Source organism: Phyllobates terribilis, unplaced genomic scaffold (genome assembly GCF_046119375.1).
Source record: "Phyllobates terribilis strain yellow unplaced genomic scaffold, ASM4611937v1 Scaffold_7__3_contigs__length_470593459, whole genome shotgun sequence".
Classification (NCBI taxonomy): Eukaryota; Metazoa; Chordata; class Amphibia; order Anura; family Dendrobatidae; genus Phyllobates; species Phyllobates terribilis.
The window spans coordinates 232,509,432-232,533,444 of NW_027362767.1; the positions used below are offsets into that span (position 1 = coordinate 232,509,432).

At 45.7% G+C, this 24,013-nt stretch overlaps 1 protein-coding gene across 1 annotated transcript in view; it reads left to right on the forward strand.

Annotated features, from left to right (window-relative positions):
• The first annotated feature begins 20,385 nt into the window (after positions 1-20,385).
• LOC141155470 (nuclear receptor subfamily 6 group A member 1-like) overlaps positions 20,386-24,013 on the forward strand; it is a 260,468-nt gene continuing 256,840 nt past the window's right edge. Inside the window, exon 1 of the mRNA XM_073642336.1 lies at positions 20,386-20,539. Within this exon, the coding sequence (XP_073498437.1) occupies positions 20,497-20,539 (43 nt within the window). The 5' untranslated portion in view covers positions 20,386-20,496. The remainder of the gene's footprint in view (positions 20,540-24,013) is intronic.

Sequence of the window (24,013 nt, forward strand, 5' to 3'; positions counted from 1 at the left end):
ATCACCCATTTACCGTGACTAAAAAATTACAAGCTGAGGATTTAACTCCTGGCATTGTCATAAGGGAGTGGAAGAACTTGCTATTTTGCCTGTCCCAAAGAGGAGGTTTAATCGCAGATGGCATTTCTGCTTCAATGAAACGGAGAGAGACACAGCTATTGGAAAATAACATTTTTCTGGCAGCTGTTTATGTGGACCCCAGTCATCGTATACTGCTTGATGATCAACAGCTTACTAAAGGAAGAGAAGCTCTGACTGAGGTAGCAGTTAGGATGAGTAGCCTACAGGAGGACGGCCAGGCGCAAGAGGACTTGGGTCCTGACAGTGCTACTGCTGCCATATCTTCATCCTCATCAGATGAGGAGTTTGACTTTGACAAGTATTTGGATGACATAGAGCGGGCAAAGCGTTGATGGAGGCGATACTATTTCATAGAACAAATTCATAGACTGCACAAATGTTATTTAGTATGTTTTTGTTGAAAACTTTTTTTTGCCACTTACATAGTTTATTACATAGTTCTTATATATATATATATATATATATATATATATATATATGAAATCGATATTGCATAGTGTATTACATATTTACAATTTATTATAGTTTTTTGTGTACTAAAGTTGTATTCCAATAAATATATATTATATTCTACCTAAATATCTTGATTATTGTATCATAAAAATGATTAAATGTCTGATGTTCATGTGGCACCCCAGGGGTCTGGTTACCACAGTAATAGAAATATTAGGTCTGAGAGCAAGTGGGAGGTTTCCTGGTCAGGAGCCCTTAAGCATGCAACACCTCCTGCCCAGACCTGGGAGGGGAGGAATCTGCCCTTATAAACTGGGTCTGGGGCGGGATTAGTCAGTCAGAGCCTGGAGTGAAGTTCCAGACACAGGGCAAGAAACAGCAGGAGCTCTGTAGGAGCAGGAGCTGAGTGCCAGGGACTGGAAGCAGATATATTGCTCGTCCTGGCTGAAGAGACTACTACCAGACAACGGAGTCCGAGGCTGTGGGAACCTCTAAGGCCAGCAGCAGAAACCAGCCGGCAGGGGATTCCAGGTCCTCTGGCCATAGAAGCCCGGAGGCTCAGTCACAAGGAAGGGACCAGCACCGCCATCGAGGAGCGGAGGCTATCAGAAGGCCCCAAGTCACCAGCCATACGGGTGAGCACCACACGGTATACTCAGGGACGTGGGCTACTTCCACTCGCTTACAGCAAGGTAGCCAGGAAGAGTGCAGATAGACGGGGAGGCCTACCACTCCACCTGGCCAGGGGAACTCCTGCTTGCTCGCAGACTGACCAGGCCCCTTATGCTAGCCAGTACTCCCGGGAGGGTCTGCCTTAATATCATCAGTAAAGACCCTGAACTGCACTGCAAAGACTCTGAGTCGTTCCTGCTTTCTCACCGCATACAGCACTACTAGTACTGGGACGCCCGTACACCATCACTCCCATCATCCACATTCCCTGCCCTGAGGCCATACTCTTCCCGTGGGGAGTTATCCCATCTTTAGCTGCGCACACCACACCAGCCTCAGCGGACTGCCTCGCAGTGGCGGTACACCCTGACCGCAATCCACGGGTGGCGTAGTCGGACATTAAACCACAAAAACCCTATAAAGACTGCCACTGGTTTGACCACCCTGAGCCACGGGACCGGGTCGCCGCCACGGAGACTACAACCCCCAGAGACCTGGCTCTGGGTAACCCACACGCGTGTACACTCGGCCCAGGGGGCGCGTCAACTTTGGCGTAGTCGGCAGGATTTCGTGCCCGCAACCACCGGGTACTGCGTGCCTTCAAAAGACTGTCATACCTGCCGTGGTGAAGGTTCCCGCCATCCGGAGCCGTTTCCCGCCATCTTCAGAAGTTTCCCGCCATCCGCAGCTGTTTTCACGCCATCCGCAGTAATGCCATTTACAATGCCTTACATCCCCGGAGCGGCCTGGCTGCCCCAATACTCAGGGGAGTCGCATACCCTAAGCGACTTTAAAGAGAGACTGTACAGCCTATTTAAGGTATACCCCCTGACGGAGGGCCAGAAAGTGAGCATATTGACAGGCCAGCTAACCGGCGCAGCCCAGCGTGAAGTAAAGTCCTGGTCAGTCCGGGACAAGGAGACCGTAAAGGAGATCTTGGCCCGTCTGAAGGACACTTTTGATACCCGTACCTCAGCCGAGATCAAAATGAGATTTTATGGGTGCAAGCAGCGGGCCCAAGACAGTATAAGAGACTATGCTTTGAGTTTGCAAGAGGCCCTGGGAGCCATTAAACAGGCAGACCCTGACAGTGTGCGGAATGCAGATGAACTGTTAACTGAGCAATTCATTGAGGGTCTGCTGTCCAATGCCCACCGAACCCAGATGCGTGCAATGGCCTTGCAGAACCCTGGTTTAGACTTTGCAAAGTTCAAGGACAGGGCCATCCGGGTGCTCCGAGAACCGGCACCGGGTAGCGCTGTAACCCACCGGCGCCCTGCTATTACCTATCATCAAGAGGCGGCGCCCTTGTCTGCAGAGCCTGTAGGAGCTGGTGCGCAGGCTTTGGACAATAACCCGGCTACAGACCTGCACCATCAGGTCCAAGAGCTAACTAAAAGTGTAGCCGCGCTAACCCGAACTGTGCAGTCTTTACAGGTCTCTCCTCCAGGAAGGATCAAGCTGGCCACCAGTCCGGAGGACGTCCCGTGGCACCGACAGAGGAGGATCCCATCGTCCATAGGAAGACCCAGCGATAGATACAACGAGGACGGACAACCCATCTGCCGCCGCTGCAATCAACCCGGACATATGGCAAGGTACTGTCATTTAAACGGGCACAACCTGGGGCAGAGGGCCAACCCCCAGGCATAAGATCATCAGGCCCATCGAACTGGCGTGATAAATACGTAGGGGGACGTCCGGTTTTGCCTGTGGTACTGGATGGCATTCCTATGAGTGCCCTACTAGACACTTGGTCACAGGTGACTACCATCCCGTACGTGCTCTTTAAGCGGTACTGGAATGACTCGGACATAACCCGCTACCCAGATGACGACCTGAGTATCATCGCCAGCAATGGTCAGCCCGTGTCGCAGGTGGGGTTCAAAGAGGTGACCATTAAGGTCGGTAAGGTCGAACTGGCGGCACAAGGACTGATTATTGTGGACATAGACCGTCATGAGAGCCACCCTAGAATAACCTTGGGAACTAATGTGATTGAAAATTGTCTTGCAGAGGTGATTCTCATTTTACAGCAGGTTGCCAAGAACGCCAGTTCCAGCCAGCAGCGTGTCCTCCAAAAAGAAATCCAGGCACTGATGAAACGGCAACAGGTGGAATTATCTGGTGGTGAGATAGGTAGCGTGAGAATGTGTGACCCGTTCCCTATTGCCATGCCCCCGAAAAGTGAGATGATGATATGGTGCCGGGCAGCTATTGGTCTAAGAGGTAGAGACTATCAAGCAATGGTAGAGCCCGTCTACTCAGACAGTAGGCCCACCATTTTGACAGCACGGGGAGTGGTCGATGTACGCCATGGGAGGGTACTAGTCCGCATCATAAATATCGGGGAGAGAGAAGTACACCTGCCCCGGTATGCCACGCTAGCCAAATTGTTCACCATAAACCAAAATTCTGTAAAGGCCATAGAACCCTTGCCTCCATCTCAACCAGAGGAAGGTAACGGCTCTAAGAAACAAATGGAGGACTGGTGTCAGCAACTGCATTTGGGTACTGACTCAACTCCCTCACACCAAAAACAGGGAGTCTACCGGGTGGTTCAGGAGTACGGAAGAGTCTTTAGTAAACACCCGCTAGACTTCGGGCGAGTAAAGGGGGTAGAACATCACATCCCCACGGGAGACCATCCGCCCATAAAGGAAAGATACCGACCTGTACCCCCTGCACACTATCAGCATGCAAAGGGGATGTTGCGGGACATGAAGGAGGCTGGGGTAATCAGGGACAGCTGTAGCCCCTGGGCAGCTCCACTAGTTCTAGTGAAAAAGAAGGACAACACAATGAGAATGTGTGTAGACTACAGAAAGGTCAACCGTATCACACACAAAGATGTGTACCCGTTACCTAGAATAGAAGAATATTTAGCTGCATTAAAATCTGCTAACTTCTTCTCCACTTTGGATCTTACTAGCGGGTACTGGCAGGTTCCTGTAGCAGAGGCAGACAAGGAGAAGACTGCATTCACCACCCCGATGGTTCTCAGCGAATTCAACTGTATGCCGTTCGGGCTCTGCAACGCACCAGGAACCTTCCAGCGGTTGATGGAATGCTGTCTGGGACACCGGAATTTCGAGACCGTCCTGTTATACCTGGACGATGTCATCGTTTATTCCAAAACCTACGAGGACCATTTGAAACACCTGGCAGAAGTGTTTGACGCCCTGGCGAGCTACGGCCTAAAGGTGAAACCCTCCAAGTGTCACCTGCTGAATCCAAAGGTGCAGTACCTGGGACACGTGGTGAGTGCTGACGGAGTGGCTCCCGACCCCGATAAGATCACTGTGATTAAAGACTGGTCAAGACCCTCCAGCATAAAGGAAGTGCGGCAGTTTCTCGGGTTGGTAGGCTACTACCGAAGATTCATTCCCGGTTTCACCAAAATGGCAGCTCCTATGCAGGACCTCCTGATAGGTCAATCCAGGAAGGCCAAAAACCAGAAGCCGCCCTTCAGGTGGGAAAAGCTGGAAGAAGAGTCCTTCCGCCAGCTGAAGATGGCCCTCACGGGGGATGAAATCCTGGCGTACCCTGACTACAGCCAGCCCTTTATCCTCCACACGGACGCGAGCAACATCGGGCTAGGAGCCGTACTGTCCCAGATCCAGCAGGGGAAAGAATGGGTAATCGCTTACGCCAGCCGAAAACAACGGCCCACAGAGAGAAACCCTGAGAATTATAGCTCATTCAAGCTAGAGTTCCTGGCAGTGGTGTGGGCAGTGACCGAACGTTTCAAGCATTACCTTGCCTCTTCCAAGTTCACCGTGTACACGGATAACAACCCGTTGACACACTTGGACACTGCAAGACTTGGTGCCCTGGAGCAGAGATGGATGGTCCGCCTGTCCAACTATGAATTCACCATCAAATACCGGGCGGGACGCTCAAATGCCAATGCGGATGCCCTGTCCAGAATGCCAAACTTACCGGACGTAGGGGAAGATCCAGAAGAACTGGAAGAGGTCAAACTCCCTGCGTTCCACCGTTATGGGATTACCCTGTATTCCCACCGTGTAAGGGACAGGCGCTCTGCCACGTTCAATCCCTTACCCCACTACAGCTGGGCGGAGACACAAGACAGTGATCCCGCAGTCCGTCTGGTGAAGGAAATGCTGACACAAGCTGATGCCCGTCTTGACCCAGACGCTCCGGAGGAGACCAAGCAACTGTGGAAGGAGAAAAGTAGACTGTTTCTTTACAAGGAGAAGCTGTGCCGGAGAATGGTCAACTCTAGAACACATGAGCTGACCTGGCAGGTAGTGGTCCCAAGACGAGACGCGGCTATGGTTCTGGAGGCATACCATGACGGAGCAGGACACTTCGGATGGAAGAAGCTGGAGTTCCTGTTGCGTGGATGGTTCTACTGGGTAGGCATGAGAGGAGCCATCGAGAGGTGGTGCAGAGACTGTGGCCCGTGCAACCTAAGAAGGAAGGACCGCGCCAGCCAGAAGACTCCCCTGCAGCCCATCATCACCAGGCAGCCACTGGAACTGGTAGCCCTGGACCATGTGAAACTGGCTCCAAGCAAATCTGGGTACGTCTACGCCCTCACCATCGTAGATCACTACTCCCGGTTCCTGGTGGTGGTCCCTGTCAAAGACTTAACGGCTCAAACAGCAGCTAGAGCCTTCCAGCAACACTTCTGCCGTCCACACGGGTATCCGGACCAAGTGTTGACTGACCAAGGGCCAGCCTTCGAAGCGGAGGTCTTCCAAGAGTTCTGCAATCTGTATGGCTGCAGGAATATAAGAATAACGCCCTATCACCCTCAGACCAATGGACTATGTGAGAAAATGAACCAGGTGGTGATAGACTTGCTAAAAACGTTGCCCCTGGAAGAACGCAGTCTCTGGCCTGAAAAACTGCCTGATCTGGTGGACTTATATAATCACATCCCTGTAGGTTCCACCAACTGTACCCCAGCTTACCTAATGAGAGCAAGACCTGGTAAGCTGCCTATTGATCTGGATATGGGAGTCCTGACACCTGAGGACACCTGGCCAGAGGCAGACTGGGATACAGAACAGCAGCAGCAGTACCGGAAAGTACAGGAGAGCGTCGAGCGAAGTCTGTCTCAAGAAAGAGAAAGGCAAGAGAAGATTTATAATCAGCATGCTCCCGCTGTTCCCCTGGTACCTGGAGAGCAGGTCTTGAAGAGAAAGAGGCGGCTCCACAAGTTGGACGACCAGTTGGAGAAGGACCCGTACACAGTACTGCCTTCAAGTCATGATAACCCAAAAGTCTGTGTAATCAGTAATGATGGAGGAGAAAATTATTAGGTCAGATTTGAGGTCATCTATGAAGGAGGATCTGATGGAGGCGATACTATTTCATAGAACAAATTCATAGACTGCACAAATGTTATTTAGTATGTTTTTGTTGAAAACTTTTTTTTGCCACTTACATAGTTTATTACATAGTTCTTATATATGTATATATATATATATATATATATATGTAATCGATATTACATAGTGTATTACATATTTACAATTTATTACAGTTTTTTGTGCTCTAAAGTTGTATTCCAATAAATATATATTATATTCTACCTAAATATCTTGATTATTGTATCATAAAAATGATTAAATGTCTGATGTTCATGTGGCACCCCAGGGGTCTGGTTACCACAGTAATAGAAATATTAGGTCTGAGAGCAAGTGGGAGGTTTCCTGGTCAGGAGCCCTTAAGCATGCAACACCTCCTGCCCAGACCTGGGAGGGGAGGAATCTGCCCTTATAAACTGGGTCTGGGGCGGGATTAGTCAGTCAGAGCCTGGAGTGAAGTTCCAGACACAGGGCAAGAAACAGCAGGAGCTCTGTAGGAGCAGGAGCTGAGTGCCAGGGACTGGAAGCAGATATATTGCTCGTCCTGGCTGAAGAGACTACTACCGGACAACGGAGTCCGAGGCTGTGGGAACCTCTAAGGCCAGCAGCAGAAACCAGCCGGCAGGGGATTCCAGGTCCTCTGGCCATAGAAGCCCGGAGGCTCAGTCACAAGGAAGGGACCAGCACCGCCATCGAGGAGCGGAGGCTATCAGAAGGCCCCAAGTCACCAGCCATACGGGTGAGCACCACACGGTATACTCAGGGACGTGGGCTACTTCCACTCACTTACAGCAAGGTAGCCAGGAAGAGTGCAGATAGACGGGGAGGCCTACAACTCCACCTGGCCAGGGGAACTCCTGCTTGCTCGCAGACTGACCAGGCCCCTTATGCTAGCCAGTACTCCCGGGAGGGTCTGCCTTAATATCATCAGTAAAGACCCTGAACTGCACTGCAAAGACTCTGAGTCGTTCCTGCTTTCTCACCGCATACAGCACTACTAGTACTGGGACGCCCGTGCACCATCACTCCCATCATCCACATTCCCTGCCCTGAGGCTATACTCTTCCCGTGGGGAGTTATCCCATCTTTAGCTGCGAACACCACACCAGCCTCAGTGGACTGCCTCGCAGCGGCGGTACACCCTGACCGCAATCCACGGGTGGCGCAGTCGGACATTAAACCACAAAAACCCTATAAAGACTGCCACTGGTTTGACCACCCTGAGCCACGGGACCGGGTCGTCGCCACGGAGACTACAACCCCCAGAGACCCGGCTCCGGGTAACCCACACGCGTGTACACTCGGCCCAGGGGGCGCGTCATTCACATTGTACTGCAATAAATTTTTCACTTAAATATAAGCAATATATGTGGGAGTCTGAGTCGTAGTCGGTGTAAGGGAAATTGAGGAGCCGGAGTCGGAGTCGCAGGTTTGGCTTACGGACTCCACAGCCCGACAAAGTGTTTTGTCCTTGTCTACTTTTAGTAGATGCTCTATTAATTCTGGGTGCATATTCCCTAAGAGCCGACCTCTTGACCTTTCTGAAAAATCATACTGAAGTACCGTAATTTGTAGAGGAACAACACACCAATTAGCACTGAATATGCTTCAGAATACATTTATTTAGTCATTATTCATTACATTCCAAGCTTCATACCACATGTACAGTGGAGGAAATAAGTATTTGATACACTACCGATTTTGCAAGTTTTAGCACCTACAAAGAATGGAGAGGTCTGTAATTTTTATCATAGATACACTTCACCTGTGAGAGACAGAATCTAAAAAGAAAAAAACAGAAAATCACATTGTATGATTTTAAAATAATTAAATTGCATTTTATTGCATGAAATAAGTATTTGATTTTCTACCAACCAGCAAGAATTCTGGCTCTCACAGACCTGTTAGTTTTTCTTTAAGAAGCCCTCCTACTCTGCACTCATTACCTGTATTAATTGCCCCTTTTTGAACTCATTACCTGTATAAAAGACACCTGTCCACACACTCAATCAATCACACTCCAACCTCTCCACCATGGCCAAGACCAAAGAACTGTCTAAGGACAGCAGGGACAAAATTGTTGACCTGCACAAGGCTGGGATGGGCTACAGGACAATAGACAAGCAGCTTGGTGAGAAGGCAACAACTGTTGGCACAAGTATTAGAAAATGGAAGAAACACAAGATGACTGTCAATCTTCCTCGATCTGGGGCTCCATGCTATGTCTAGCCTTGTGGGGGTAAGGATGATCCTGACAAAGGTCTGGAAGCAGCCCAGAACTACATGGGAGGACCTGGTCAATGACCTGAAGAGAGCTGGGACTACCATTAGTAACACACTATGCCATCATGGATTAAAATCCTGCAGGGCATGCAAGGTCCCCCTGCTCACGCCAGCACATGTCTAGGTCCGTTTAAAGTTCACCAATGACCATCTGGATGATCCAGAGGAGGCATGGGAGAAGGTCATGTGGTCAGATGAGACCAAAATATAACTTTTGGTATCAACTCCACTCGCCGTGTTTGGAGGAATAAAAAGGATGAGTACAACCCCAAAAACACCGTCCCAACCGTGAAGCATGGTGGGGGAAACATCATAATTTGGGGGTGCTTTTCTGCAAAGGGGACAGGGCAACTGCACCGTATTGAAGGAAGGATGGATGGGGTCATGTAACGCAAGATTTTGGCCAACAACCTCCTTCCCTCAGTAAGAGTATTGAAGATGGGTCGTGGGTGGGTCTTCCAGCATGACAATGACCCAAAACACACAGCCAGGGCAACTAAGGAGTGGCTCCGTAAGAAGCATTTCAAGGTCCTGGAGTGGCCTAGCCAGTCTGCAGACCTGAACCCAATAGAAAATCCTTGGAGGGAGCTGAAACTCAGTGTTGTCCAGCGACAGCCCCGAAACCTGAAAGATCTGGAGAAGATCTGTATGGAGGAGTGGGCCAAAATCCCTGCTGCAGTGTGTGCAAACCTGGTCAAGAACTACAGGAAACATCTGACCTCTGTAATTGCAAACAAAGGTTTCTGTACCAAATATTAAGTTCTGTCTTTCTATTGTATCAAATACTTATTTCATGCAATAAAATGCTAAGTAATTATGTAAAAATCAAAAATGTGATTTTCTGGATTTTTTTTAAGTCTGTCTCTCACAGGTGAACTGTACTGTAACAAAGTCACTGGCAAAGTACTAGAGGGGAGATATGTAGCACTGGGATTGTTAGCTCCAGTAATTAAACATAAGAAAAATGTTCCAGCACACGAAGGAATAAGGGGTTAATCAGCCATGTTTAGTGCTAGGGTGATTAAACACCTGCAGAAAGGGAGAAGGTCAGAGTATAAATTCACAGCCTTTTAGAGCATTTGGTGTGGGGTGGGTCTGGGTGTGAAAGCTCTGGAGTTGTTTTGTCAAATGAAGGAAAACTAAACCTTGGGTTGTTTGTTTCTGAAGCGGTCAGTTAACTGTAGCAACAAGGACTGTGCCATGCGTTATGTTTTGTTTTTCCTGTTAGTCCGGGAAAGCCATGTTTGTTTTGCTAATGTTGCTGTGGTTTATGCAGTTCCCTTAATAAACCACAGAAGATTTAAAGAGACAGTGCTCCTGTGTCTACCTCTATGTTCAACCAAGTGAGCCGATCTACCACAGTACCTACGATAAAAATTACAGAACTCTCCATTCTTTGTAGTTGGGAAAACTTTCAAAATTGGCAGTGTATCAAGTACTTATTTTCCACACTGTAGATGATAAGACATAGAGTACAGATAGAGGTGATATACCCTTCGTCATGCATTAGAGGGTTGAGGGAAGAAGTGGTAGGCTGAGTCACAGTCTCACAATCAGGGTTGAATTCCACTGTAGAATTCCAGCTGTGAAGGTAACCCGGTGTCACGCAAGGTGAGGGAAGGAACAAGTGTACAACGATGGGAAGAGGGGGAAGGGAGCCCAACTACTAGGGAAAAGGGGAGTGGAGACCCCAAGGCAGATGTCACGGGTGTGTCAGATGTGACAGACAGTCTCCCTGCAGTTGGTTGCAGGAGATCCCTTCGTTTGGCATTACAGACACTTTCTTAGCTGTCTCACTCTAGGATCCGGCGGCTACCTCCCTCCTGCTCTAATTGACAATTAGGCCTGGGTGTTTAAATACTTCCTGGTTGCTACTGAGAGGCGCTGGTGATATTCACATGACCCCTTGTGAAGCCTTGGAGCAGGTGCAGTTCTTACTTCCTCTCTTGTGGTAAGAGGACGTGTGTGCCATCTCTCTCAAGTCGACTCAAGCTAAGCTACTTACCCCGTATCTGTCTCCCCTTGCTGTCTTTAGTTGTCAGCGGTGATTCACTAGTGCTCATCCACGCCCCTTCCCTATCCAGGGCCAAGCGCTAGGGAAATACAGGGATAGGTTCCTGTGCGGCGATTGGTGAGGAACCAATATAGGGGCGGTAGGGGAGACTGGGTGATTGCAGATCAGCCTAGGAGGTCTCCACTTCCCCCTTTCCCTAGAGTCTGGGCTCCCTTCCCATCATTCCTTCGTATCGCACTTTGTATTTCCTACACTGTGAGTGACATTATCACCGGCCGTGCACATTTAGAGAAAAATAAAAACTGACACTGGGGTTTAATTGTGTGTTTTTTTTCCTTTCTCCCTTGATATGAGTTCAGTTGCAGAGCTCGCAGAGCGGCTGAGCAGTCTGTCTCTGGAGGTGAATGATCTCCGCTGTGAGGTTCAGCAACAGCATCAGCGGCTACTGGTCGCTAATGTGGGAGTCTCTGCAGGTAGGCCTGTCAAGCCTGAACCCAAGGTTGCCCTCCCGGATAGGTTTTCAGGAGGTAGGGACAAGTTTTTGTATTCAAGAAGGTCTGCAAACTGTATTTTAAACTTCATCCTTACGCCTCCGGAAATGAGGAGCAACGGGTTGGAATTGTGATCTCTACTGCAGGGAGGTCCTCAATCGTAGACGTCTTCTTTACCGCAGGATTTGGTTTGTCTCCAGTCTGTAAAGGGGTTTTTCGGGGCTCAGGCCCTCATCTATGATGACCCTGACTTAGTCACCTTGGCTGAGTCTACGCGACGTCGTCTTCAGCAGGGGAATAGGTCAGTGAAGACGTACAGTTCAGAATTCCATAGATGGGCAACGGATTCTAAATGGAATGACTCAGCCCTTAGAAGTCAATTTTGTAAGGGTCTTACTGAAAGGTTGAAAGATGCCTTGGCAGTATATGAAACCTCTCAGTCCTTGGAGGCTGCCATGTCATTGACCATACATCTTGATAGACGCCTTCGGGATAGACGGGTGAGACCACCTTCTCCGGGGCCTTCTTGCCGGGGTTGTGTACCTCTGCCGGTGGAGTGGTCTGGCGGTGAACCAGTACTGGGGGAGGTAGAGGAGCCCATGCAGTTAGGGGGTGCCTTTACATCATATGTTTTCCCGGAGATTCGTAAGAAAAAAGGCATATGTTTTTTTTTTGTGGGAAAAAGGGACATTTTATTCGGACCTGTCCTCCAATTCCTAAACAAAAGGAGACTCTATTAACTCTTGGTAGTCTGGAGTTGGATAAGCATGGAGTGCATTTGTTGCAAAACTGCAGTTCCCAGTTTGTCCTGACAGTAGAGGTGGTGCTAGAGAGCAAAACCGAGAACATTTCTGTGTTTGTTGACAGTGGAGCCAGAGTCAGCATGGTTGATGCTGGGTTTGTGAAAACTCATGGTCTTGCTTGCTGTACTTTAGCTAAGCCTATTTCGCATCTTCGCCATTGATTCGGCGCCACTTGCACAGAAAGCATTTACTCACATTGTACATAATGTAAAACTGAGGGTGTGGTCAGTTCATTGTGAAATAATCCCTTGCTATGTCCAGGACAGTCTTCCCATCCCAATTGTTTTGGGTCTTCCCTGGCTGGTGAAATATAATCCGTTGGTGGATTGGCAAACCGAAGAGATTATTGAATGGGGAGATTACTGCCATGAGAACTGTTTAGATATTTCCCTTGCTAATGTCGCTAAGGAAATATTACCTGCTTTTCTGTCTGGCTTTGAGGATGTTTTTTTCTGAGAGGGAGTGTCAGGATTTGCCTCCTCATCGTACACATGACTGTCCTATTAACCTGACCCTCGGAGCTAAACTAGCGAAGTCCAGACTGTATAATCTCTCTTGCCCTAAGAGACAAGCCATGAAGGATTTCATTGCAGAGAGTCTGAAGAAGGGACACATTAGGCCCTCATCTTCTCTTCACCTGTGGAGGCAGGGTTCTTCTTTGTGAAGAAAAAAGTTGGCGGTCTACGTCCCTGTTTAGATTTCTGGGAATTGCCGTAAATCAAATTACCATCCGAGAGCCATACCCTCTTCCTCTGATTCCTGATTTGTTCAGCCAGGTTGTTGAAGCTAAGGTAGCTAAAATTGGATTTAAGGGGAGCCTACAATCTGGTTAGAATCAGAGAAGGGGACAAATGGAAAACAGCGTTCAATACCCCTGAAGGGCATTTTGAGAGTCTGGTTATGCCTTTCGGTTTGACCAATGCACCTGCGGTATTCCAGCATTTCATAAATGATATTTTTCATCATTTGGTGGGGAGGTTTGTGGTGGTCTATCTGGACAATATTTTGGTTTACTCACCTGATTTTGAGACACATCGAGGACATGTTAAACAGGTGCTCCAGATATTAAGGGATGACAAACTTTATGCCAAACTGGAAAAATGTGTTTTCGTCGTTCAGGAGGTGCAGTTTTTGGGGTACTTGTTGTCATCTTCAATTTTCGGATGGATCCGGAGAAGATCCGTGCAGTGCTTGATTGGGACTGTCCCGAGAACCTGAAGGCTCTACAACGTTTTCTGGGCTTTACTAATTTTTCCCGGAAATTCATCCAAAATTACTCAGTAATTGTGAAACCCCTTACTGACATGACTAAGAAGGGGTCTGATTTTTCCAAATGGTCGGATGCCTCTCTCCAGTCTTTTTCTTCCTTAAAGAATTATTTTGCCACTGCACCTATACTCACTCAACCCGAAGTTCTCCCAAAGAAATATGTGGAACCTCTTGAGCCCTCACCCCTACCTCCACCCCCAGTAATGGTTGATGGTAATCTTGAGTTTCAGGCTGCGTGCTTACAAAGCATTTTCCAAGCATTTATGCTGCGGAATTTACGCTTGGTAATCCGTCCCCCTTGGTCCCCAATGACAAGCCGCAATGTCAATGCCCATGCTGCGGATTTTTCTGCAGCATTTATGCTGCGCTCAAAAATCTGCAGCATATCCATTAATTTTGCGGACACGCAGCGTAATCGCCGCCATTGACTTGCATTGGGCCGCGTGACATCCGCATCACTACATGTGCACAAGCGGATATCACACGGTTCAATGTGCGGATGGTACCCAGGTCTGGAGGAGAGGAGACTCTCATCCAGACCTGGGTACCATAGAAACTGTAAAAAAAAGAATTTAAAATAAAAAATAAAGATTATACTTACCATCCGATGTCCTCCCGGTGTTTTCTCCCCTCCGTCTGGTCTGCTCTATGGGTCGCGGTGTTGTGAAGGACCTGCCATGATGTCATTGAGTCATGTGACCTGTCACATGACTCAATGACGTCACCGCAGGTCCTTCACACCACCGCGAGCAGTGCAAGAGACCGGACGCAGCAGAGAAAACACCGGGAGGACATTGGAAGGTAAGTATAATGTTTATTTTTTTTTTTCACCATTCTTATTCTTTTTTTTTTAACTAACTTGGTCACACTACTATAAATACATGCCGGTTGCATGGATTTATATAGTGTGACCAAGTTGTCAAGCACTTTTCCAAGTGATGCTAAAATCGCTTGGAAAAGCGCTTGATAACCCGCATGCGGAAATGCATGCAAAAACGCTTGACAATCGCTTCTACCTGGTGGGAAAAACGCATGTAAAATCTGCATGCATTTTTCCTGCCAGGGAGAAGCGGAAAAAATATGCTGCATTTCTGCATCGTGGGCACATAGCCTCAGAATTCGAGGATTGTAGATTCTTGTCTCCAACGTCGTTCCCTACAATACTTGGTGCACTGGAAAGGTTATGGTCCAGAAGAGAGAATGTGGGTTTCAGCATCAGAGGTGAACGCTTCCAGGTTGGTTGGTTCATTTCACACCTCTTATCCTGAGAAACCTGGTCTTGAGTGTACGGAGGCCACTCATAGAGGAGGGTGTGTTAGATTTGACAGACAGACGCCCAGCAGTTGGTTGCAGGAGATCTCTTCGTTTGGAATTACAGACACCTTCTTAGATCTGTCTTACTCTAGGACCCAGCGGATACCTTCCTCTTGCTAATTAACACCCTGGCCTGGGTGTTTAAATACTTTCAGTCTGCAATGGGGAGGCGCTGGTGATATTCACATGACCCCTTGTGAAGGCTTGGAGCAAGTGCAGTTCTTACTTCCTCTCTGGTGCTAAGAGGACGTGTGTGCCATTTATCTGAAGTTGACTCAAGTTAAGCTACTTCCTCCGTGTCTATCTCCCCTTGTTGTCTTTAGTTGTCATTGGGGATCGACTAGCGCTCACCTCTCCCCTTCTCTATCTAGGGCCAAGCGCTAAGGAAATACAGGGATAGGTCCCTGTGCAGCGATTGGTAAAGAACCAATATAGAGGTTGTAGGGATAGACAGGGTGATTGCAGATCAGCCTAGGAGGTCTCCACTTTGACCTTTGCCAAGTGTCTGGGCTCCCTTCCCCTGATCCCTTCGTGTCGCACTTTGTCTTTCCTACACTGTGCGTGACAGCGCCCCTGCAAATACTCTGCCTGCTCTTTTAAAGGGCCCATGCCCCTAAAAACGGCAGGCTTTTTTTAAAAATTCTTCTTCCTCTTCTTGTCTGCAGCAATTTCCCATCGGGGAATTCCTCGATACCCCGCCAGGCCAGTCCGAGCCTGGATGTGGATATAGATGAAAGTGCTGCTTGTCTGGGAGATTTGCCATCTCCTCAAGAGTTCATTAGGTTTCCCCTATTTTCAGGAGACTCCTGGACAATCTGGGAGAGTTAGTATGTGATAAGCGGGTTGTCCTAATTGACCTATTCAATGGTTGTACATGTATTGCAAATATAGCTTGAGTTCTACAGAAGAGCAGCTCTTGGTTCTGGCCCAGAGAATGGAGGAAAGAGCTGGAAAGCCACTTTAGTATTCCATATGTATAGACTACTTTAATGTATTGGTATCTGATGAATATACCCATAAAGATTTCAAAGAGTAGGTGTCCACAAAACATTGTCTTATACTACAGCGGGGGAGCTTACTCCAGCTCTAACTTTTGGACAAACTAGCAGTATTAGGTTCCCACCTTGCATATAGACCTCATTCAGACTTCCATTTCTTTTACACAAGAGAAAATCTGACCATTTTTCCTCAGTTTGCTGGATCCAATTTTCATCTATTTTTTGGTTCGTTTTTCAGTTTTTACCTTCAGTGTGAAATTCATTTTCTTGTTTGCATACATTTTTTTCCAAGCTTCTTCTATCCATCAAACAGAAAAAGACAGGACTCAGAAACCTCACGGATGGCTTCTGTGTACTCACTGTTTTATTCATGGATCTGTTGATTTGAATGAGATAGTCGATGTAAGGGTATGTTCACACTAGGCGGTTTTTCAGTGTTTGTTATGCAAATTTTCAGCTGCGTTTTACAGAACCAGCAAAGTCTATGAGATTTCAGAAATCTCATGCACACACATTGGCTTTTGTGTCATCAGTATTTTGTGCGTTGCATGTTTTTTTGCATAATAGAGCTTTTTTCAGTGTTTTTTCAGTGTTTTTCACCCATTGAAAGTAATGGGTGGTGAAAAACACTGAAAAAATGCCTAGTGTGAAAAAAAGCAAGTACAGCAGTATGTGAAACTCATTTATTTTTTGGATTTTCCCAAGATCACCATCTTGTCTTGGTCACCTGAGATGGCAGTTTGGATTAATACAGTTTAATTAAATTAGTGATGCGTACAAAGTAAACATTGGCTGACCACATATTGTTCAATCGCACCCCTTGGTCTGCCAATGTTTTCCCTTTACGCATCAAAAAACATCTAGTTTGAACATACCCTAAGACTCAGATCATAAACGAACATAACTCTGTTTTTTTGGGGGGGTGGTTTACATGGATACAGGCATGTAAATAATCTCATAAACTATATATGTGTTCTATGGCCATGTTCACGTGTTCAGTATTTGGTCAGTATTTTACATCAGTATTTGTAAGCCAAAACCAGGAGTGGGTGAAAAATGTAGAAGTGGTGATGTGTTTCTATTATACTTCTCTTTGATTGTTCGATTCATAATTTTGACTTACAGATACTGATATAAAATACTGAACGTGTGAATGTGACCTATCAGTGAAAAACACGGAAGCCCAAATTCTACATATGGCAAGGGAGACCTTCATGGGCTGTTGGGTGGGAGCTCCGGAAGTCTGTTAGGCTCCATTTAGACAACTCAATCACAGGACATTAAAGGGATATCTGGGACTTTGTAAAAAAAAAAAAAATGTACCTAAGCAATAACAGGCAGGTAATTGCTACAGACCTGCCTGTTGTGCCCGGGGCTCTTCTTCGCCGGCACATAGCGGTCATAGATAGCTCCTGCCGGAGATTCAGCTGCCTCTGCTGACGTCACATAGACAGATTGGAGGCTTCTTATATGAACTGCTCTGTTGACGGAGTAAGTCTGCCGACATCATGCTGACTGATAGCTGGCTCCCCCGGTGAAGGCGGTTTCACACGTCCTGATATTTCCATACCGGAAATGTCCATGTGCACCTGTGTGGCTGAACACTGCCCTCATCATTGTCCCTTGCTCGCGCTGTGATTGACTCGCCCCCTGGGCCATGTTGTGCAGCGTTGCGCATGCGGGGGAATACCCGGAGCCGGATCTGTTGGGGATAGTAGTCCTCGTGGCGGTGACCCGGTCCGCGCCCAGGGTGGTCAAACTAAGTGGCAGTATTGATATGATGGTATTAGTGTCCGACTACGCCACCCGTTGAATGCGGCTATGAAGCCGCCGCTGCAGGGCAGTCTGCTGAGGCCGGTGGTACGGATGTGCAGCGTGGATGGTATAACCCCCAACGGGAGGGGTATTGCCTCAGGGCAGCTGATGAAGCAGGAATAGATGATAGTGGTAGTGGTGGTGTGACAAGGAAGCTCAGAGACGTGCAATTGCAGTTTTCACAGCTTTACTCACAGTTCAGTTCTTTATCAGGTCCCTTGTGTACAGCTAGGACCACCCGAGCCGTGCTGCGTCCACCAGGTGCGGGACTCGGCCAACTCCCAGGCAGTTCCAGAGCGTGGTCCTGAGCTCCCCTCTCTTCCTTTCTACTGGCCGTCCCCACCAGGGATCCACCTTTGTCCGGCTCCCTCGGGCCTTCTGGTGGTGAAACCTTTCCCGGCTTCCCTGACCCTATACGTGGTTTGCCTTCCTGGTGGATATGGCGAGGGGTCGCGCCAAAACTTGTCCACGACCTCCGGTTCCTGGCTGAGGATATTTGGCCTCCACCAGTTTGGGATCCGGTACCCTGTTCTGCCAACCCTTCACCCGTTAGCTCGTGGGATCTCAGGGTTCCCTCTCTTCTTGCGTCTCTGGGCCTCTCTTGGTGTTCCTGTTTCTCCTTCTTCTTCCTTCTCTCTCTCTCTCAGGCCTCCTCTCCAGGCCTGGCTCTGGAGCTGGGCCCAGACTGAGCCACAGCTCCCTGTCAGCCCTCTCTGGCTGAGCTCCTCTCTAGACTGACCCGGACTGGACCCTGATCTAAGATGGTGCCCACCTTATATACTCCCTTGTGACACCCGAGCCCAGGTGACTAGCACCCAATGGGCTCCTACCTATGCCCAGAGTCCCTCCCCTCTCTGCTCCTACACCACTGGGATGTTCCTCCCCCCTCCCCACTCCAGCCAGGGACAGAAGCTGTCGTACCTGCACATCTATCTGGTGGGAGTACCGTTGGTCTGTCCCCCGGAAATGGGGTGAGTGTAGTGTATGCAGCCTATTGAGCCCAGTTCCACGCTCCATCCTTACCCGGGAGTGGAATACCACACCTCTGGTTCGAGGTGCAATACCCCTGTAGCAGCCGAGTCCTCGGGGTGCTACATGATCAGCACCAGCATGGGACAATGTTGGGAGTAGTATTCTGCTCCCGCAGTGTCTATGTGTAAAAATAAGAATAAAATAATGAAATTCTTATACTCATCTGTCCGGAGATGTCCCTCGCTGTAATCCACTGATCGCTGACGCCGAGGAGCCGGGGAGAATGACTCGCTCCAGTGAGCGGGTCCCAGAGCTGTGCTTAGCTCAGGAGCGGTGTCGCGTCACTCACTGATGTCATCCAGACATTTTTTGGACCGTGCAAAAAAACGGACATGTTAACGTGTGGAGCACATGAACACAAGGTCCGTGGAAACACACTGACATGTGCGCTGACCCATAGATTTGAATGGGTCTACGTGTCTCAGTTTGTCCAGTACGTGTGGAAACTGTCACCACACGTACCAGACACACTGACGTGTGAAAGAGGCCTTAGGGGATCCGGCTGTCAATCAGAATGATGTCAGCAGTCCATAGGGCAGAGTGGAAAATAAGCCGTAACATCAGCAGAGGCAGCTGAATCTCCGGCAGGAGCAATGTGTGACCCCTCTGTGCAGGCGAAGAACGGCGCCGGGAGCAACAGGTAGGTAGCAACGACCTGCCTGTTAGTGTTTAGGTACATTATTCTTTTACAAAGTCGCGGATATCCCCTTTAAAAGATCACCGATTGTTAAATGCCCGCTTAGACATGCCGACCGATCCTCCATGCGCACAGAACAAACGTTTATACAATAGTTCTGTGTGCAAGGAATATAATTGTTCTCGGCGGCATATCAGCTGTCCACACAGGACGATGTGCTGCCAAGGCCACAGCCCCACTATCAGTATTTTTTCTCAGGAGTGGGAGACAAAACCAGGTGAGGAACAATCAGAGAAAAGGTATAATAGAAACAAGTCACCAATTCTGCATTTATCACCCACTCCTGGTTTTGGCCCCCACTCCTGAGAAAAAATACTGACCGAATACTGATAGTGGGGCCGTGGCCTAAGAATGATGATTTTTTTTTGCATTTTGCTTGTTTGTTTTGGGTGATTCCCGGGCTTTTTTGATGGGTCGATATTGATAATTAGGAAAGCGAGCTTTCCTATGAATACTCGTTCCAGATTACTGCCCAGTGTAAATGGACCCTTATCCTAAAGTCTCTATTCTCCATTACACGACCATTTAAAACTGAGCCGGTTCTTATAGAAGCACATTAGGGAATTGCTCTAAGAGTAGGATCGCCATTTAGTGGCTTTTGGAAAAAACGCTGTTTTTTTTACAAAATTTTTATTTATTCTGCAGAGGGTTTTTTTACAACTTTTTTCCCACAGAATTTTCTATAGGACCCGGAAAAAAAAATAATAAAAAAAGCCAATGAAAAAAAAAATAATAATAAAAAAAAGCTCTAACATGATCAATTTAAGTTTTTTTTTTCTTAAGTTTGTACTATTTCTTTCCATTTATCAAAACTGTAAACTGTTGCCTATAGCAACCAATCATGGCGCAGCTTTCATTTTCCAGAAGCTGTTAACTAAATGAAATGTGAGCTGTGATTGGCTGCTAGCCAGTTTTACTCTTAGACAAGTGTTGATATAAACAGGTCTTTAATAAGTGTATGTTTGCGTTCCTTTGTGGCATTGCGCGTTATTTGCATACGATATATTTGTATATATTTCTATACGATAACGTTTTAACGACTACAGCACAGAACGGGACCCGAAACTACATTTCCCGAGCGACCTTGCGCGCCACACGATCGACGTAGTGATGTCACACTCCCGAGCCACGCCCCCTTCTGCCAGGGATGCCTGGCTGCACCCAGAGGATGGAGCAGCTGAGCGGCTGCTGCTGCTGAACGAGGTTCCCCGGGAGCCTCCACACCGCGGGACATGGCTGTGGACAATAGTGGAGGAGGACTGGTGCCTGCCCCTGGTGAGAGCAGAGCCTGGCATGCAGGGGGGCAGCAGAGGGCATGGGGCTATTTTGGGGAGGAGGCTGGACAGTAGGAAAATGACAATTGTGTGGCAAGGTGATGCTGAGCGATCATGCACGCCACCCATGTGCTGGCACTTACTGGGGAATTTTGGGCAGCAGGGGTGAAAGGTTAATTATTTATTAATTTTTCTAAGATAATTCTAGAATATTTTTCTTTTCATGTTTTTGTAATTTTTTATTTTATATTTTTAATGTTTTTTGTGTTTTTTTTTTTTTTTTTTTCATCAATTTTTTTTTATTGGTTTTGTATTTTTTTTGTTTTTGTAGTTTTTTTTTTTTTTTCATTTTTTTCCCCCTTATTTTTTAGTTTATTGACTTTCAATTTCCATTTGAGTTTGATTTATTATTTTGAATGGTAAATCATGCGCACATAACGGGGGATCACATATTAACACCGGCCTTCATGCAAATTGTTATAAACATCATCTCCAAATCAGCGGTTATAGCCCTTAATGTACAGGCACGAATCTGGAGGCCATTTATGTGACTATCACTTTAAATGTAAATGAGTAGTCTAACCACACCCCTTTTTGGGGGGCATAGAATATATATATTTGAGCTGGGCGGGTGACCTAGAAAATAGTCAAAACCAGAGGAGGTAGTGCCCAGTTGTACAGAATTGTGTAATTAAAAAAAAAAAAAAAAAAAAAAAAAGCTAATTTTTAGTACTTAAAGGCTGTGTTCACACATAGCGTAAATGCCGCTTTATTTTCCTGCTGCTTTTTCTGCAGCAAAATACAGAAAACTATTTTTATTTTTTACTTTTTCCCTCTTATTTGATGTCTTTGTTGCAAATTTAAAGCAGTATTTTTTTTATTTTTTTTTAGTATGTAAAAGTTTTGATTCTGCTCTTAAAACCCCATTTTTTTTCACTTTTCCAATAGAAGCCTATAGAGAAAAAAAACACACCAAAAACCGCACCATTCACCAGTGTCTCTAGGCTCAGGAGTTTTCATGAAATCACATCCACTTTGCTTGAACAGCAGCGGATTTACCGCATCATGATTCTAGTTGTAGAGTTTGCTCGCTGGGTTGTTGTGATACTTGGCGCGGTTTATGCTGTATGATGGCCATTTAATTGTCAGTATTGATTTTAGGAAGATTTTAATGTACAGAACTCATTTTAGAAATCTTGTTTTATTTTGTTACTTTTATTTGAAATGTCTAAATATATAATATATTAATATTACAAAATTATATATAATATATCTATCTATCCCTGGGGTGTACTAAAATTGTATCAAATAATAATGTTTTTTGGAGTAAAAAAATGTGCAAATTTGTGATTAAAATTTCTATTTCACATCCTGGTGGATTCTACAGAGAACTCAACACATCATAAGGGAATAATGTTACTTGGCATAGATATCCCCTTGCTGAACAATTCCATTTTTTGGGTTAGGTTCAGTGTTTAAATTTGACATTCAATTTTTTTTTTTTTTTTTTAAATAATTCTTCATTCAGTTTCATTGATTTTACAATATTGAGTTAGGTACAGATGACACAGGAGCCAACAATAAATGCAGTAAGTGCAGTGCTGCTGTGTACTGATACATTCTTATAAAGGTCGCTGTTTTTTTTTTATTATTTCTTGCATTTATTACATTTTTATTTTTTAGGTGATGGCTTAGAATGTTGAAAATGTTCTACATTGATTTTGGTAGCTCAAGATGCAAAAAAAAACAACAACTTTTTGAGACATATTCTAGATTTGGATGTAGCTCTGTAGAGAATTTTGGTGAATTAACAAGTTTTGGATTAGTTTAGGGATGAAGTAATCACTTATGTCAACTTTTGTTGATAAATGTTGTTCTCATTTTGTATACATATACAGTCGTGCTGTTTAATTTATGCACATATTTTTACATACCTTCTTATATTCATTGTAATATATAGATATATATAATTATATTATAAGACATCTATATATCATTTCAGATTAGTAGTTATTAGGTTGAAAAAGACATTCATTTAAAACCTGTCTTGTGCATCGTTTTATATATTTTAAATATTTATATGTATCATTGCGCACATATTTAGAAATATATATTCATAGCAATATCTAGTTGTATGTAAATATTTGGTTTTATATACATTGTCACGCTATTTATGAGATTGTGTACATAGTTATACTGTTTCTTTTCTAATGGAAAAATAGAAAAAAAATCCTCTTCTCTTCTATTTGGTATGTAGAACAAAATGACTTCATATCTATAAAAAATAGAAAAAACATATATATATATATATATATATATATATACACATACATACTCATAGTCCTCAACTGAACAAAAGAAACAAAAAATATACCGTATATATATAATTTTTTTTCTGTAGAGGATTGTGATGACCTCTGTTGCTGTACTTCTGTTCTCTACCGCTGTCCCTTGTAGTAATAACTTTTCCCAGACTTTGGGATAAGTTTGATCTTACTGCGGATTATATAAAATGGGATGACCGGGAGGTGATTCATTTATTCCCGACATTGCACAGGAAACGCTGCGTGTATTAAAGGACTGTCCCTTTATATAATGAGGTCACTGCCTCCGCTAACCATAAAGTTTGCATCAGTTCTGCCCTTGCTGGACTCTGTTATAGGAGGATATCCTATTCAGATTTTTTTTTTTTTCTTGTTCATTTGAGATACTTTCCCCTGGTTGTTTGTAAGGGAGATGTTTTTATTGGTAATGTGTGCAAAGCTTTGTGGGTGTCGTAAAAGGTGAACTTTTGAACTTGGGAGAGATTCGGGAGCAATTAGCTAAAGCAATTGAATGGGACTGAGTTACAAGGGCTCGTAGCCTTACAAGAGATGAACCAGGAGAACTTCTTTTATTTTATACATGTTTTATGATTTTACTTTATTCTTTTTTTTTTTTTTTTTCTTTTTAATTTCGCTCTTATACTTGACATTGACTCTTCATATCCTTCAGTCAAATACCAATTCTTTGGCTTTTCAGATATACACTGGATAAATATATATTGGATAATTTTAAAATAAAGAACTATAATTGGTGTTTTTAATCTGGTGTCGGTACAAATTTCCTAAAATAACATTTTTTTTTTTTTATTAGAAAATTTCCCTATATTAATTGAACAGCAGCAACAGGACAGTGTTAATGAAAGCCTTTGGAAACACTGCAGTTTTTTTTGCATATTCTCTCCAGGTGGCTTCACCAACAAACTATAACAAAATTGTGCATTTTCCCTTTTAATTTTTATTTTTAAAGCATTTTTGTTACAGTAAATTTTTGGGGCTTTTTTAAATATAGAAACACTTTGATTCTGCAATTGAGATTTTACATGCATTTATTTCAGACTCCCATTGAATTCTATGTGACAAAGAAAAAAAAAAAAGTCAAGAGTGGGTGTATAGAGCAGGATCACAACCTGAGCCTGCCCCATACTCGGCGG